Below are 16,548 nucleotides of genomic sequence, written 5' to 3'. Positions count from 1 at the left end.
TAATCACTTCTATAGATGCTTTGAATAGTAGTAATCATTAAACTGTTCCCCATCCCCTGCCTACACCTCTCTGACACCGTGGTTTTGATTGGCAGGTTTTGGTGTGTCATATCAACTGTTATGTATAGAGTGCTTGGGGGGTGGCAATGTAAAACTTTCACTATGGCCCAAAGCTCCTTAGCTAAGCCACTGTGCGATGCTATGGTCCCAAATCACTAAGTGCAATAGTTCAGCTTACAAAGCCAGATTTATACTTGTTCTACCCCTAGGCAAAGTGTGTCAAAGTGTGTTGGGGCTTCCCTTTCAAGTGCATCAGTGCCCCTCCCATTCCATGTGCAGCCACATCTTCCATGTGTAACATACATGTCCTGCTGCCAATCTCTTTCATATATAGCTCCCTTGGACATCAGCTTCCCTTTGCATTTGCAGCCTTCTCTTTCATACAGTGGCTTGCAAAAGTATTCGGCCCCCTTGAAGTTTTCCACATTTTGTCACATTACTGCCACAAACATGAATCAATTTTATTGGAATTCCACGAGAAAGACCAATACAAAGTGGTGTACACGTGAGAAGTGGAACGAAAATCATACATTATTCCAAACATTTTTTACAAATCAATAACTGCAAAGTGGGGTGTGCGTAATTATTCAGCCCCCTGAGTCAATACTTTATAAAACCACCTTTTGCTGCAATTACAGCTGCCAGTCTTTTAGGGTATGTCTCTACCAGGTTTGTGCATCTAGAGATTGAAATCCTTGCCCATTCTTCCTTGCAAAACAGCTCCAGCTCACTCAGATTAGATGGACAGCGTTTGTGAACAGCAGTTTTCAGATCTTGCCACAGATTCTCGATTGCATTTAGATCTGGACTTTGACTGGGCCATTCTAACACATGGATATGTTTTGTTTTAAACCATTCCATTGTTGCCCTGGCTTTATGTTTAGGGTCGTTGTCCTGCTGGAAGGTGAACCTCCGCCCCAGTCTCAAGTCTTTTGCAGACTCCAAGAGGTTTTCTTCCAAGATTGCCCTGTATTTGGCTCCATCCATCTTCCCATCAACTCTGATCAGCTTTCCTGTCCCTGCTGAAGAGAAGCACCCCCAGAGCATGATGCTGCCACCACCATATTTGACAGCCGGGATGGTGTGTTCTGAATGATGTGCAGCGTTAGTTTTCCACCACACATAGGGTTTTGCATTTTGGCCAAAAAGTTCCATTTTGGTCTCATCCAACCAGAGCACCTTCTTACGCATGTTTGCTGTGTCCCCCACATGGCTTGTGGCAAACTGCAAATGGGACTTCTTATGCTTTTCTGTTAACAATGTCTTTCTTCTTGTCACTCTTCCATAAAGGCCAACTTTGTGCAAAGCACGACTAATAGTTGTCCTATGGACAGATTCCCCCACCTGAGCTGTAGATCTCTGCAGCTCGTCCAGAGTCACCATGGGCCTCTTGACTGCATTTCTGATTAGCGCTCTCCTTGTTTGGCCTGTGAGTTTAGGTGGGCGGCCTTGTCTTGGTAGGTTTACAGTTGTGCCATACTCCTTCCATTTCTGAATGATCGCTTGAACAGTGCTTCGTGGGATGTTCAAGGCTTTGGAAATCTTTTTGTAGCCTAAGCCTGCTTTAAATTTCTCAATAACTTTATCCCTGACCTGTCTGGTGTGTTCTTTGGACTTCATGGTGTTGTTGCTCCCAATATTCTCTTAGACAACTTCTGAGGCTGTCACAGAGCAGCTGTATTTCTACTGACATTAGATTACACACAGGTGCACTCTATTTAGTCATTAGCACTCATCAGGCAATGTCTATGGGCAACTGACTGCACTCAGACCAAAGGGGGCTGAATAATTACGCACACCCCACTTTGCAATTATTGATTTGTAAAAACTGTTTGGAATAATGTATTATTTTCGTTCCACTTCTCACATGTACACCACTTTGTATTGGTCTTTCCCGTGAAATTCCAATAAAATTGATTCATATTTGTGGCAGTAATGTGACAAAATGTGGATAATTTCAAGGGGGCCGAATATTTTTGCAAGCCACTGTATGTAGCAACCCCATTTCATGTCCAAGTGCCCTACTCGGGTTGCAGCCGTCCAAGGCCTGGGCCTTTGCGGCCTTCCTAGAAATTGTGCCCCGTCAGCTTAGTAAATCACTCCCCACGTGTCCAGGGCCGGTGTAAGCAACAATGGGGCCCCAGGGCAAAATGAACCTGCCCCCCCCCCCCCCAACAGATACCCCGGAGCAAAAATTGGCAATAAGGAACCTTTTTTGCAGCTGGTATAGTCAGGGTGTGAAGCCCCAATCGGTCGGAGCTCCACATTCTGGCTATCCCAGCCTGCATGGGGGACAAGGGGTTAAAAAGTTTCAGGAGGGGGGACCCCACATAATTAAAAAAAAAAATTCCCACACTCTAAACATAAAAAAAAAAAAATTGGGAAAATAGGAAAAAAATGCCAGGGATCTTCATACAGCCATATTGCGGCTGTATAGCGATCTCTGGCCAAAGCGCTGCGGCTGCGTATGGACCCCCTGGAAACCCCGTCAGGAAATGTTTTGCTCTCTTTTGATACATGTAAAATTACACTACCGTTAGGTACTAAAAGTGACATTTACAGCATTTAAAAGTATACTTTTTTCCTTCGAAACTTTAAAATCATTTTTTTCAAAAACTATAAGGTCTTTTTGAAAAAAAAATTTTTCCTCTTATTCCCAATGATCTCCTTAACATATCCTGCAAATTTAGGGTTTCTAGAATTTAAGGTGGATTTGCTATTAACCATTAAAGTCGTCTGGTTTTTAAATGTGTATTTTTTTTCCTTTAAAACTTTAAAATCAATTTTCTCAAAAACTATAAGGTCGATTTGAAAAAATTGTTTTTCCTCTTGTAGCCGCTGGGGGCCCCTACAAGCTCTGGGGCCCTGGGGCAGCTGTCTCCTTTGCCTCTATGGTAGCGCCGGCCCTGCACGTGTCTGTAGTAAGTATGTATGAATAATATAAGGGTGAGGAAATGCACTCGCTGTTCTTTTTTTCTCGCTGTTATCCAGTATCACAGCTAATCAGTTTACGTAACCAAACAAGTGAAATCTATCCATTGCCCAGATGCATAACCCTGGTTGCCCTTCATATGATATTGCCGTTCTCACTCACTGTTTTGATATCTAATCACAGCTCCTATGTTACACAAAATTCCACTCCAGTAACTATTGGATAATATGCGGTAACCATATCACATATTGTAGACGTTTGTAAGCTAGGATAAGGGAAATGACAAGGATACCCTTAACCACTTGAGGACCACAGTCTTTCTACCCCTTAAGGACCGGCCACTTTTTTTCCATTCAGACCACTGCAGCTTTCACGGTTTATTGCTCGCTCATACAACCTACCACCTAAATGAATTTTGGCTCCTTTTCTTGTCACTAATAAAGCTTTCTTTTGGTGCTATTTGATTGCTCCTGCGATTTTTACTTTTTATTATATTCATCAAAAAAGACATGAATTTTGGCAAAAAAATGATTTTTTTAACTTTCTGTGCTGACAATTTTCAAATAAAGTAAAATTTCTGTATACATGCAGCGCGAAAAATGTGGACAAACATGTTTTTGATTAAAAAAAAACCATTCAGTGTATATTTATTGGTTTGGGTAAAAGTTATCGCGTTTACAAACTATGGTGCAAAAAGTGAATTTTGCCATTTTCAAGCATCTATGACTTTTCTGACCCCCTGTCATGTTTCATGAGGGGCTAGAATTCCAGGATAGTATAAATACCCCCCAAATGAAAAACAGCAGCAAAAAAAGTCCTCGCGCTAGCCCACTGAGTGTAGCTCCTTCCAACAACTTGTTAAATCACAGAAATGAATGCACGGTTCAGCTCATGTCGTTTGGGAATATGCAGCAATCTAGATGTAAAAGGAGCGCTCCATAGTGCATTACTGTGTAAAAGTTTTTTATTCGCAAGATAAAAATATATACTCACAAGATGCAAGTCAGTATGCGCTTATCAACAGATCACCACCGTTCAAACTCCCCTTGGCGGATCGTCCTTCCGCCTCTGTGGCCAGCAGTGCGTACTCCGATCGGACGGTGCTCAGGAGCACCGTCCGATCGGAGTACGCACTGCTGGCCACAGAGGCGGAAGGACGATCCGCCAAGGGGAGTTTGAACGGTGGTGATCTGTTGATAAGCGCATACTGACTTGCATCTTGTGAGTATATATTTTTATCTTGCGAATAAAAAACTTTTACACAGTAATGCACTATGGAGCGCTCCTTTTACATCTAGATTACCCCCCAAATGACCCCATTTTGGAAAGAAGACATCCCAAAGTATTCACTGAGAGGCATAGTGAGTTCATAGAAGATATTATTTTTTGTCACAAGTAAGCGGAAAATGACACTTTGTGACAAAAAAAAAGAAAAAAAAAAAGAATCCATTTCTTCTAACTTGCGACAAAAAAAAATGAAATCTGCCACGGACTCACCATGCCCCTCTCTGAATACCTTGAAGTGTCTACTTTCCAAAATGGGGTCATTTGTGGGGTGTGTTTACTGTCCTCGCATTTTGGGGGGTGCTAATTTGTAAGCACCCCTGTAAAGCCTAAAGGTGCTCATTGGACTTTGGGCCCCTTAGCGCAGTTAGGCTGCAAAAAAGTGCCACACATGTGGTATTGCCGTACTCAAGAGAAGTAGTAGAATGTGTTTTGGGGTGTATTTTTACACATACCCATGCTGGGTGGGAGAAATATCTCTGTAAATGACAATTTTTTCATTTTTTTTACACACAATTGTCCATTTACAGAGTTATTTCTCCCACCCAGCATGGGTATGTGTAAAAATACACCCCAAAACACATTGTACTACTTCTCCCGAGTACGGCGATACCACGTGTGGCACTTTTTTGCACCCTAACTGCGCTAAAGGGCCCAAAGTCCAATGAGTACCTTTAGGATTTCACAAGTCATTTTGCGGAATTTGATTTCCTGACTACTCCTCACGGTTTAGGGCCCCTAAAATGCCAGGGCAGTATAGGAACCCCACAAATGACCCCATTCTAGAAAGAAGACACCCCAAGGTATTCCGTTAGGAGTATGGTGAGTTCATAGAAGATTTTATTTTTTGTCAAAAGTTAGCGGAAAATTGATTTTTATTGTTTTTTTCACAAAGTGTCATTTTCCACTAACTTGTGACAAAAAATAAAATCTTCTATGAACTCACCATACTCCTAACGGAATACCTTGAGGTGTCTTCTTTCTAAAATGGGGTCATTTGTGGGGTTCCTATACTGCCCTGGCATTTTAGGGGCCCTAAACCGTGAGGAGTAGTCTGGAAATCAAATTCCGCAAAATGACCTGTGAAATCCTAAAGGTACTCATTGGACTTTGGGCCCTTTAGCGCAGTTAGGGTGCAAAAAAGTGCCACACATGTGGTATCGCCGTACTCGGGAGAAGTAGTACAATGTGTTTTGGGGTGTATTTTTACACATACCCATGCTGGGTGGGAGAAATAACTCTGTAAATGGACAATTGTGTGTAAAAAAATCAAAAGATTGTCATTTACAGAGGTATTTCTCCCACCCAGCATGGGTATGTGTAAAAATACACCCCAAAACACATTGTACTACTTCTCCCGAGTATGGGAATACCACATGTGTGGCACTTTTTTGCACCCTAACTGCGCTAAAGGGCCCAAAGTCCAATGAGTACCTTTAGGATTTCACAGGTCATTTTGCGAAATTTGATTTCCAGACTACTCCTCACGGTTTAGGGCCCCTAAAATGCCAGTTCAGTATAGGAACCCCACAAATGACCCCATTTTAGAAAGAAGACACCCCAAGGTATTCCGTTAGGAGTATGGTGAGTTCATAGAAGATTTTATTTTTCGTCACAAGTTAGTGGAAAATGACACTTTGTGAAAAAAACAATAAAAATCAATTTTCCGCTAACTTTTGACAAAAAATAAAATCTTCTATGAACTCACCATACTCCTAACGGAATACCTTTGGGTGTCTTCTTTCTAGAATGGGGTCATTTGTGGGGTTACTATACTGCCCTGGAATTTTAGGGGCCCTAAACCGTGAGGAGTAGTCTTGAAACCAAATGTCGCAAAATGACCTGTGAAATCCTGAAGGTACTCATTGGACTTTGGGCCCCTTAGCGTACTTAGGGTGTAAAAAAGTGCCACACATGTGGAACCGCCGTACTCAGGAGAAGTAGTATAATGTGTTTTGGGGTGTATTTTTACACATACCCATGCTAAGTGGGAGAAATATCTCTGTAAATGACAATTGTTTGATTTGTTTTACACACAATTGACCATTTACATAGAAATTTCTCCCACCCAGCATGGGTATGTGTAAAAATACACCCCAAAACACATTATACTACTTTTCCTGAGTACGGCGGTACCACATGTGTGACACTTTTTTGCAGCCTAGGTGCGCTAAGGGGCCCAACGTCCTATTCACGGGTCATTTTGAGGCATTTGTTTTCTAGACTACTCCTCGCGGTTTAGGGCCCCTAAAATGCCAGGGCAGTATAGGAACCCCACAAGTGACCCCATTTTAGAAAGAAGACACCCCAAGGTATTCCGTTAGGTGTATGGCGAGTTCATAGAAGATTTTATTTTTTGTCACAAGTTAGTGAAAAATGACACTTTGTGAAAAAAACCCAATAAAAATCAATTTCCGCTAACTTTTGACAAAAAATAAAATCTTCTATGAACTCGTCATACACCTAACAGAATACCTTGGGGTGTCTTTTTTTCTAAAATGGGGTCACTTGTGGGGTTCCTATACCGCCCTGGCATTTTACGGGCCCAAAACCGTGAGTAGTCTGGAAACCAAATGTCTCAAAATGACTGTTCAGGGGTATAAGCATCTGCAAATTTTGATGACAGGTGGTCTATGAGGGGGCGAATTTTGTGGAACCGGTCATAAGCAGGGTGGCCTTTTAGATGACAGGTTGTATTGGGCCTGATCTGATGGATAGGAGTGCTAGGGGGGTGACAGGAGGTGATTGATGGGTGTCTCAGGGGGTGGTTAGAGGGGAAAATAGATGCAATCAATGCACTGGGGAGGTGATCGGAACGGGTTCTGAGGGGGATCTGAGGGTTTGGCCGAGTGATCAGGAGCCCACACGGGGCAAATTAGGGCCTGATCTGATGGGTAGGTGTGCTAGGGGGTGACAGGAGGTGATTGATGGGTGTCTCAAGGTGTGATTAGAGGGGGGAATAGATGCAAGCAATGCACTGGCGAGGTGATCAGGGCTGGGGTCTGAGGGCATTCTGAGGGTGTGGGCGGGTGATTGAGTGCCCTAGGGGCAGATAGGGGTCTAATCTGATAGGTAGCAGTGACAGGGGGTGATTGATGGGTAATTAGTGGGTGTTTAGGGTAGAGAACAGATGTGAACACTGCACTTGGGAGGTGATCGGACGTCGGATCTGCGGGCGATCTATTGGTGTGGGTGGGTGATCAGATTGCCCGCAAGGGGCAGGTTAGGGGCTGATTGATGGGTGGCAGTGACAGCGGGTGATTGATGGGTGGCAGTGACAGGGGGTGATTGATGGGTGATTGATAGGTGATTGACAGGTGATCAGTGGGTTATTACAGGGAAGGACAGATGTAAATAATGCCCTGGCGAATTGATAAGGGGGGGTCTGAGGGCAATCTGAGTGTGTAGGCGGGTGATTGGGTGCCCGCAAGGGCAAGGAGCAGATTAGGGTCTGATCTGATGGGTAACAGTGACAGGTGGTGATAGGGGGTGATTGATGGGTAATTAGTGGGTGTTTAGAGGAGAGAATAGATGGAAACACTGCGCTTGGGTGGTGATCTGATGTCGGATCTGCGGGCGATCTATTGGTGTGGGTGGGTGATCAGTTTGCCCGCAAGGGGCAGGTTAGGGGCTGATTGATGGGTGGCAGTGACAGGGGTGATTGATGGGTGGCAGTGACAGGGGGTGATTGATGGGTGATTGACAGGTGATTGACAGGTGATCAGTGGGTTATTACAGGGAAGGACAGATGTAAATAATGCCCTGGCGAATTGATAAGGGGGGGTCTGAGGGCAATCTGAGCGTGCAGGCGGGTGTTTGGGTGCCCGCAAGGGGCAGATTAGGGTCTGATCTGATGGGTAACAGTGACAGGTGGTGATAGGGGGTGATTGATGGGTAATTGATGGGTAATTAGTGAGTGTTTAGAGGAGAGAATAGATGGAAACACTGCGCTTGGGTGGTGATCTGATGTCGGATCTGCGGGCGATCTATTGGTGTGGGTGGGTGATCAGTTTGCCCGCAAGGGGCAGGTTAGGGGCTGATTGTTGGGTGGCAGTGACAGGGGGTGATTGATGGGTGATAGGTGATTGGCAGGTGATTGACAGGTGATCAGTGGGTTATTACAGGGAAGGACAGATGTAATTAATGCACTGGTGAATTGATAAGGGGGGGGGGGGGGTCTGAGGGCAATCTGAGCGTGTGGGCGGGTGATTGGGTGCCCGCAAGGGGCAGCTTAGGGTCTGATCTGATAGGTAACAGTGACAGGTGGTGATAGGGGGTGATTGATGGGTGATTGATGGGTAATTAGTGGGTGTTTAGAGAAGATAACAGATGTAAACAATACATTTGGGAGGTAATCTGACGGCGGGTTTGCGGGCGATCTAATGGTGTGGGTGGGTGATCAGATTGCCCGCAAGGGGCAGGTTAGGGGCTGATTGATGGGTGGCAGTGACAGGGGGTGACAGGGGGTGATTGATGGGTGATAGGTGATTGGCAGGTGATTGACAGGTGATCAGTGGGTTATTACAGGGAAGAACAGATGTAATTAATGCACTGGCGAATTGATAAGGGGGGGTCAGAGGGCAATCTGAGCGTGTTGGCGGGTGATTGGGTGCCCGCAAGGGGCAGATTAGGGTCTGATCTGATAGGTAAAAGTGACAGGTGGTGATAGGGGGTGATTGATGGGTGATTGATGGGTAATTAGTGGGTGTTTAGAGGAGAGAATAGATGTAAACAATGGATTTGGGAGGTGATCTGATGTCGGATCTGCGGGCGATCTATTGGTGTGGGTGGGTGATCAGATTGCCCGCAAGGGGCAGGTTAGGGGCTGATTGTTGGGTGGCAGTGACAGGGGGTGATTGATGGGTGATTGATGGGTGATTGACGGGTGATTGACAGGTTATCAGGGAAGATAGATGCATACAGTACACAGGGGGGGGGGGGGGGGGTCTGGGGAGAATCTGAGGGGTGGGGGGGTGATCAGGAGGGGGCAGGGGGCAGGGGGGGGGATAAAAAAAAATAGCGTTGACAGATAGTGACAGGGAGTGATTGATGGGTTATTAGGGGGGTGATTGGGTGCAAACAGGGGTCTGGGGGGTGGGCAGGGGGGGGTCTGAGGGGTGCTGTGGGCGATCAGTGGGCGGGGGGGGGGCAGATCAGTGTGTTTGGGTGCAGACTAGGGTGGCTGCAGCCTGCCCTGGTGGTCCCTCGGACACTGGGACCACCAGGGCAGGAGGCAGCCTGTATAATACACTTTGTATACATTACAAAGTGTATTATACACTTTGTAGCGGCGATCGCGGGGTTAACATCCCGCCGGCGCTTCCGTATGGCCGGCGGGATGTTACGGCGGGTGGGCGGAGCCAGTTGCCGGGGGAAGCGCGCGTCATCAATGACGCGATCGCTCCCCCGGCATGCCTAAAGGACGCGCCGCCTGAAGGCGTATTGCGGTCCTTTAGGCGTCCACTTTGCCGCCGCCCATGGGCTGTGGGCGGTCGGCAAGTGGTTAAGGGGCCCATACACTCAGCCGATTTTCTGGCCGACCGATCGATCAAAATCGATCGATTGATTGATCGATTGCAAATCAGTTGGCCAATCGACCGATCGACGGCCGATTTCGATCGATTTCGATGGATTTCCATCGAACTGGCAGGGTGGAAAATCTAGGTCGATCTGATGAGATTGCTTATCATTTTGCATTGGCCCTAATGGAAATCTGATGGCAAAAAAATGCCATCAGATCGAATTTCAATAGATTTCAAACTGAAATCTATTGGAATTCTATCCTGGTAAAAAATGTTCTAAAAACACATCAGATAGATCATCAGATGCATTTCTTATCTATCTGATGCTAATCTGGCGAGTGTATGGGCACCTTAAAAGTCACAGAATAGACACAGGCAGTACATGGCAAAGTGGCCAGGCTAAGATGTAGCAGCCTGTGGTTCTGCTGCAAATCATTTTAATTACTGTCAGGGCCATATTTAGGCCAAGGCCACCACAGGAGCAAGGTCTCCAAAGCAGCAGGCTAAACTGGTGCAGCATTTCCAAGTTGCAAATGCTGCAATGCAGGGAGATCAGGCAAGCGCCTGACCGCGGTACTCTGCTGCTAGCTGCCTGTGCAGCAGCCACCTTGCTCTCTGTGCACGTTTGCATTGTGGCCGGTTGCTGTGGACTCGAGCAGCATTGGAGACAGATGGGAAGAGGAAGCTTCTGCACTGGAGATGAGCAGAGAAATGAGTGACATTGATGGCTGCCGCGGTGTGAAGGCGAGCTGGCTACCTATACTAAAAGGGGGGTGGCAAGATGGGGGATTAAGAGAGTCATCTGGCTACCTATACTGGGGGAAAAGAGGTTATCTGGCTACCTGTACTGGAGGAAAAGAGGTTATCTGGCTACCTGTACTGGGGGGTCATCAGGCTACCTAGAGAGAAGAAGGGGAGGGGTCACCTGGCTACCTATGATGGAGGGAAGGGGAGGGGTCATCTCGCTACCTATACTGAATTGGGGCGGTTGGTGACAGTGGCCTTGGGCAGTGAAGAGTACAAATCCGGCCCTGATTACTGTACAACCTGTAGCTGTTTTTCACAAGCTCTTGTACAAATGTTCTGCTGCTTTAGCAGCTTTGCTTTTTACTGTCTGAGACCGAATCAGAAAAAAGGGTGCAGGAGCCCTTATGGGAAAAAACGGCACCGCCATAGGTGCCTATTATAAAAGTTGTGATGAGCAGCAAAGACCAGAAATTTGGGCGCACAGTGGCATCTGCATTTTTTAGACGAGTATCCCATGCAATTTCACAGTGATTTTGCCTTTTACAGTGCTTCTGAGCAAAGGGCTTTGTCATTCGCAGGAGATCAGAAAATTGCTGAAAAGCGCTTGCAAATGTAAAACAGCCCTATTCACTGACTGCTGATCTATTGCTGGGAACACACGATGCGTTTTTGCGGTCGATTTGCCGTTCGATCGTGTTTTGATTTGTTTTTCCGCTTGATTCACTTATCTTTTCTTATCAATTTCCATTCACCTCTATCAGAAATCGAGCAGTAAAACGATCGAAAGTGAGATCGGACATGTCGGAAATTATCTATTGAACCATCTATCTGCCTCAAAAACCAATTGTTTATTCCTAGCATACCTTTCCATCTCGCTGTGTCACCTCTCCTGACCACCACCTACCTACCCATGCACATTTATCCTTCCACTGCCACCCCCTTCCCCAAACCACCACTCGGTTTGCATCCATCATCTATCCTAGCATATAGTACATACAAGGCCAGATCTATACTTTTTTTTTGCGCATGGCTCCCTTCCATGCGCAACAGCTGCCCTAATTTTCAATGCCCCGCCTACTCCTCTATGTCTAACGTCCGTGAAAAGCTTTCTTGGGCAGCAGCCCCCCTCTGTGATGTGTTGCTCCCCATTTCCTGCCTCCCTTTTTCATTTGTAGTTTCCTCTTCAAAATAGAGCAACCTCTCATTTGTGCCAATCTCCCCCTTTGGTCAATAGGTTCCTAAGGGCACGGCCTTTGTGGCCTTTTTCAGAAATTCAGCCCTGAGTACATACAGACCTTGTGCAGATGATGGCAAGCTGTCCTTTTGGTCAATAGGCGCCCAAAACCTCTGCCTTTGTGGCCTTTTAGTCAATAGGCTCCCAAGGCCTCGGCCTTTGTGGCTTTTTGGTCTATAGGTGCCCAAGGCCTCAGACTTGTGCAGATGATGCCCTTGCTGGGAACTGAGGACAGGATTCCATGGCTACAACCATCAGAGATAACCAATAACCTATCCTGTCGGGCTTACAAATTGAGACTTTCAGGAATGGATCCCATTGATAAGTTTGGCATTTTTGCAATAGTATTCTCTTAGATGTACACAGCTCTCTCTGACCCAAACAATACAGTGCACAATGTACACCCAACCAAAAAACAAACAAACAATTTTTTTTAAACAAAAGGTATAATTGAATCCACACAAAAAAAAAACAGGTGCTTACTTGAATGACACCACCTAGAAATGTCACAGCGGCGGCGACCTCTATTCTTCGCATTTCAAAGGGCGATGCATATGGATCTTCCAAAGAGCCATTTGTGACGTTACCATTGTTGAAAGGAACGAGACGCTCAACTGCTGCAGCCGAGATCAGTGATGTGATGGCAAAGGTACCTGTGTGACTCAAACACAAGAGAACACTGAGCTGGGTGCAGATAGCTCCTGAAAACTCAGGGGCCACATGGAAAAGGATTACTTGCAAAACATCTGAGAATTCAACAAGTGTGACCCTTGCCTGAATGTTTGACTATGAGCTGTTTAACCTCTCTAGCGGAATGATTACTTCTGGATTTTAGTGTCTAAAAGCGGTGCAATTTTTTCTCAAGTTTTTAGACCCTAAAAGCAGGAAAAAAAATCATACCGCAGAGAGATCTGCCCTGCACATTACTTCCCTGGATCCAGCGCTGCAATTCTCCCTCTGTCTACCATGTGCTGATGACTTGATCAGTACAAGCCGCTCGCTAGAGTGAGATGTGCAGTGGAGACGGATGTCTGCAATCCTCACAGGCGCATGGACTAGGTAAGCTGCCACTACACCCGTGGGCCAGGAGACACAAGGGGAAGGGGCGGAGGCTAGTGGGGGGGGAATGCGCAGGTCTGCAAAAGCCACAGGAGCATGGATGAGGTAAGCTGGTGCTACACACTGGGACCAGGAGACACAAGTGGGTGGGAGAGGAGGCGCACAGAAGGGAAGGGCAATGGACAGAAGGGGACACATGGGGACACAGGAGGACATATGGGGGAGACAGAAGGACACATGGGAACCCAGGAGGATACATAGGGACACACATGGACACATGGGGACTCAGGAAGAGACATGGAGGACACATGGGGAAGACATGGGGTAAACAGGAGCACACATGGGGATACAGGAGAACACATGGGGAGACATTTTGGACACATGGTAGAGACATGGAGGACACATGGGAGAGACTTGGCTGACACATGGGGATACAGGAGGACACATGGAGGAGACATGGGGGGGCAAGAGGACATCATTTGAGGGAGAACATGTATACGACGCTCCTAAAATATGGATGCACTAGGTTTAGTATATATATATTTTTTTTTTCACCTGGATATTTCCCTCTAAACCTGGGTGTGTCTTATATCCCGGAGCGTCTTTCATTGAAACAGGAGCATAGCAATAGACAAAGTGGGGGGATAGCAATAGACATATTAGCCATAAGTAGCCCAGATGGTCTCTAATCTGTGTTTATTGCCTGTTTCATTTTTATGCTTCTCCACCATGTGATCATCAGACGCTTATAGGTAAATTAAAGGGTGGAGCTCAGCGAGGCGGTTGTGGTATGCATGCAGGGATGGTCAATGAGAAGCAAACAACTTGAAATTGATACAAATTTTATGTATCTTAAAGGAGTTCTGAGGTGACATAAATATATGCTTTTTTACTTACCTTGGGCTACGCCCAGCCTCCAGAAGTGTCCGTGTCCCTCACTGCAGATGTGGTCTCCTCCTGCGCCCTGCTATCAGCCTGTAATGGATTGCCGACCCCACTGATCGCGCTCACGTCACTGGGAGTGTAGCGCATGCAAAAAACACTCATGGCGATGTGAGCGCAACTGTGGTCGGAGCACGCGCCCCGTGCATGCGCAGAAGTCGCTGACCTGATGGGGTCACAATACATTACAGGCTGACAGTGGGATGTCGGAGAAGACTGCAGCTGCAGCAAGTGGCACAGATAGTATACTGGTGAGTAGGGGTTCTGCCTTTGACATGGGAGACCAGGGTTCAAATCCTGGCAAGGGTCAGTACCTATTCAGTAAGTCCTTGACTGCAGGGTGGCCTCTTAGTGGCTGAAACTCTTGAGCGCTTTGAGTCCAAGAGGAGAAAATGTTAGGAAAATGTTAGGATTAGACTTCCAAGGGCTGGAAGAAGCCCTAGGTAAGTAAAGTAAGTATATACTTATTTCACTCAGAACTCCTTTGTTTCATATGGACCAATCAGACGCAGCAGCTGTTGCATTTGACAGGTCCATATTGCTTTTGCAGTTGACTGTTCTTACCTGTGGAAACATGCTGGCCCATCCCAAATATGGCGTAGATTAGTGGGGGGAAAAAAGATCCGTATAATCCAAACACTGGGTGAACTGATGACATCACTGCAAAAGCCAAACCTAAGAGACCAGATTAAGCATTAGTAATTGTAACAATATATACTGTATATATATATATATATATATATATATATATAATGTCAAATCATCAATGTAAAATAAACATTTTTATCAATTTCTGAGGTACCACGTTGTACGAGCCCTGAAGCGGTTGCCATGGAGATACTGCACACTGCTAAGCCCAGAAAAGTGACATAGCTGAATAGAGATGGCTCGAACCTGCGATTTTAAGTTCGCAAACCTCAAACGTGAACTTCCGCAAAAGTTTGGGTTCGCGCGAACTTTGCAAACCGCAATAGACTTCAATGGGGATGCGAACTTTGAAAACTAGAAACATTTATGCTGGCCACAAAAGTGATGGAAAAGATGTTTCAAGGGGTCTAACACCTGGAGGGGGGCATGGATGAGTGGGATAGATGCCAAAAGTCCCGGGGAAAAATCTGGATTTGACGCACAGCAGCGTTTTAAGGGCAGAAATCACATTGCATTCTAAATTGGAGGCCTAAAGTACTTTAACCTCCTTGGCGGTAATCCCGAGCTGAGCTCGGGGTATGCCGCCGGAGGTCGCCGCTCAGGCCCTGCTGGGCCGATTTTCGTTCTGAAAAAAGCAGCACACGCAGCCGGCACTTTGCCAGCCGCGTGTGCTGCCCGATCGCCGCCGCTCCGCGGCGATCCGCCGCGTGCAGCGGCGAAAGAGGGTCCCCCCAGCCGCCCGAGCCCAGCGCAGCCGGAACAAGCAGTTCCGGCCGGCGCTAGGGGCTGAATCGGGCGGCTCTGACGTCAGGACGTCGACTGACGTCCATGTCGTCACTCCGCTCGTCGCCATGGCGACGAGGAAAGCGAAACAAGATAGGCCGCTCATTGCGGCCTATCTTGTTACTTTCGATTGCCGGAGGCGATCGAAAGTACGCTTCCGGAGCGCCCTCTAGTGGGCTTTCATGCAGCCAACTTTCAGTTGGCTGCATGAAATATTTTTTTTTTTATTCAAAAAAAACCACATTGCAGCCTCCCTGGCAAAATAAATAAACCGCCAGGGAGGTTAAAACATCTTGCATGTGTATACATCAATTAGGGGGTGTAATTAGAGTTCTGCTTCACACTGACAGACCAAACTCACTGTGTAACGCACCGCAAACAGCTGTTTGTGTGGTGATGGCTGTGCTGGACTGGTGCGCACCATGGCCAGAGTGCAGGCGATAGTGGTTTTCAAGCCCATATGGTCGGGCTGAGGTAGCTCAATGACAGAACAACAGTGACTGTCCAGCTGATCAAATTTGGTCTGTCCACAATGAAGCAACAACCTTATTATCTTGGGTGTGCCCCCCCCCCCCCCCAAGACACTCATATAGCCGGCGGTCATTGCTTCATTGTGATACCCAAGCCCCTTCACCACGGCAAGGTAATGATCACGAAGGGGAATTGACACATGTCCATGCCTTTTGTTTTGTATTGCAGCTGCAGTGCAGTCTGAAAAATTAGGCAGGCATGTACACACACCAGAAAAAAATTGTTATTGGTTTTGTTAGCGACCGCTGCTAGCAGCGGCCTTAAAAATTCAGGAATCCGCCTGGAGTCCTGGACACCTGTTGGTGGTGGAGGAGAAGGCAGTCAAGCGGCCTGCAGGCAGAGATGCTGTGTAGGGACTGACTTAGTCTTGGGGCAGGCAGCCAGTCACACGGTGTACAGGCAGAGATACTGTGTGTGGGGACTGACTTAGTCTTGGGGCGAGCAGTAGATGCCTCATTCATTTTGATAAAGATAAGGTACTGAACACTTTTGTAACTTAGGCGACTTCTCTTCTCAGTAACAATGCCTCCAACTGCGCTGAAGGTCCTTTCCGACAGGACGCTTGAGGCAGGGCAAGACAGAAGTTGGATGGCAAATTGTGACAGCTCTGGTCACAGGTCAAGCCTGCGCACCCAGTAGTCCAGGGGTTCATCGCTGCTCATAGTGTCTACATCCACACTTAAGGCCAGGTAGTCGGCTACCTGCCGGTTGAGGCGTTGGTGGAGGGTGGATCCGGAAGGGCTAAGGCGAGGCATTGGACTAAAGAATGTCCGACATCACCATGAGATCGCTGGAGCATCCTGTCC

At 46.8% G+C, this 16,548-nt stretch overlaps 1 protein-coding gene across 6 annotated transcripts in view; it reads right to left on the bottom strand.

Moving 5' to 3' along the window:
* The window catches only part of SLC26A7 (solute carrier family 26 member 7), a 114,300-nt gene that overhangs the window by 92,698 nt on the left and 5,054 nt on the right, over positions 1 to 16,548 (bottom strand). For 5 of the 6 annotated variants that reach the window (XM_068237625.1, XM_068237628.1, XM_068237629.1 and 2 more), the window contains exons 2-3: positions 14,345 to 14,455; positions 12,263 to 12,432 (exon numbers count right to left, since the gene is read on the bottom strand). In XM_068237625.1, coding sequence (XP_068093726.1) covers positions 12,263 to 12,432; positions 14,345 to 14,455 — 281 coding nt within the window. Of the gene's footprint in view, positions 1 to 12,262; positions 12,433 to 14,344; positions 14,456 to 16,548 lie in introns of those variants that run through there. The other variant, XM_068237630.1, reaches the window with a different exon arrangement.

Source organism: Hyperolius riggenbachi, chromosome 5 (genome assembly GCF_040937935.1).
Source record: "Hyperolius riggenbachi isolate aHypRig1 chromosome 5, aHypRig1.pri, whole genome shotgun sequence".
NCBI classification, from domain to species: domain Eukaryota; kingdom Metazoa; phylum Chordata; class Amphibia; order Anura; family Hyperoliidae; genus Hyperolius; species Hyperolius riggenbachi.
This window is presented reverse-complemented; position numbering and strand designations above follow the sequence as displayed.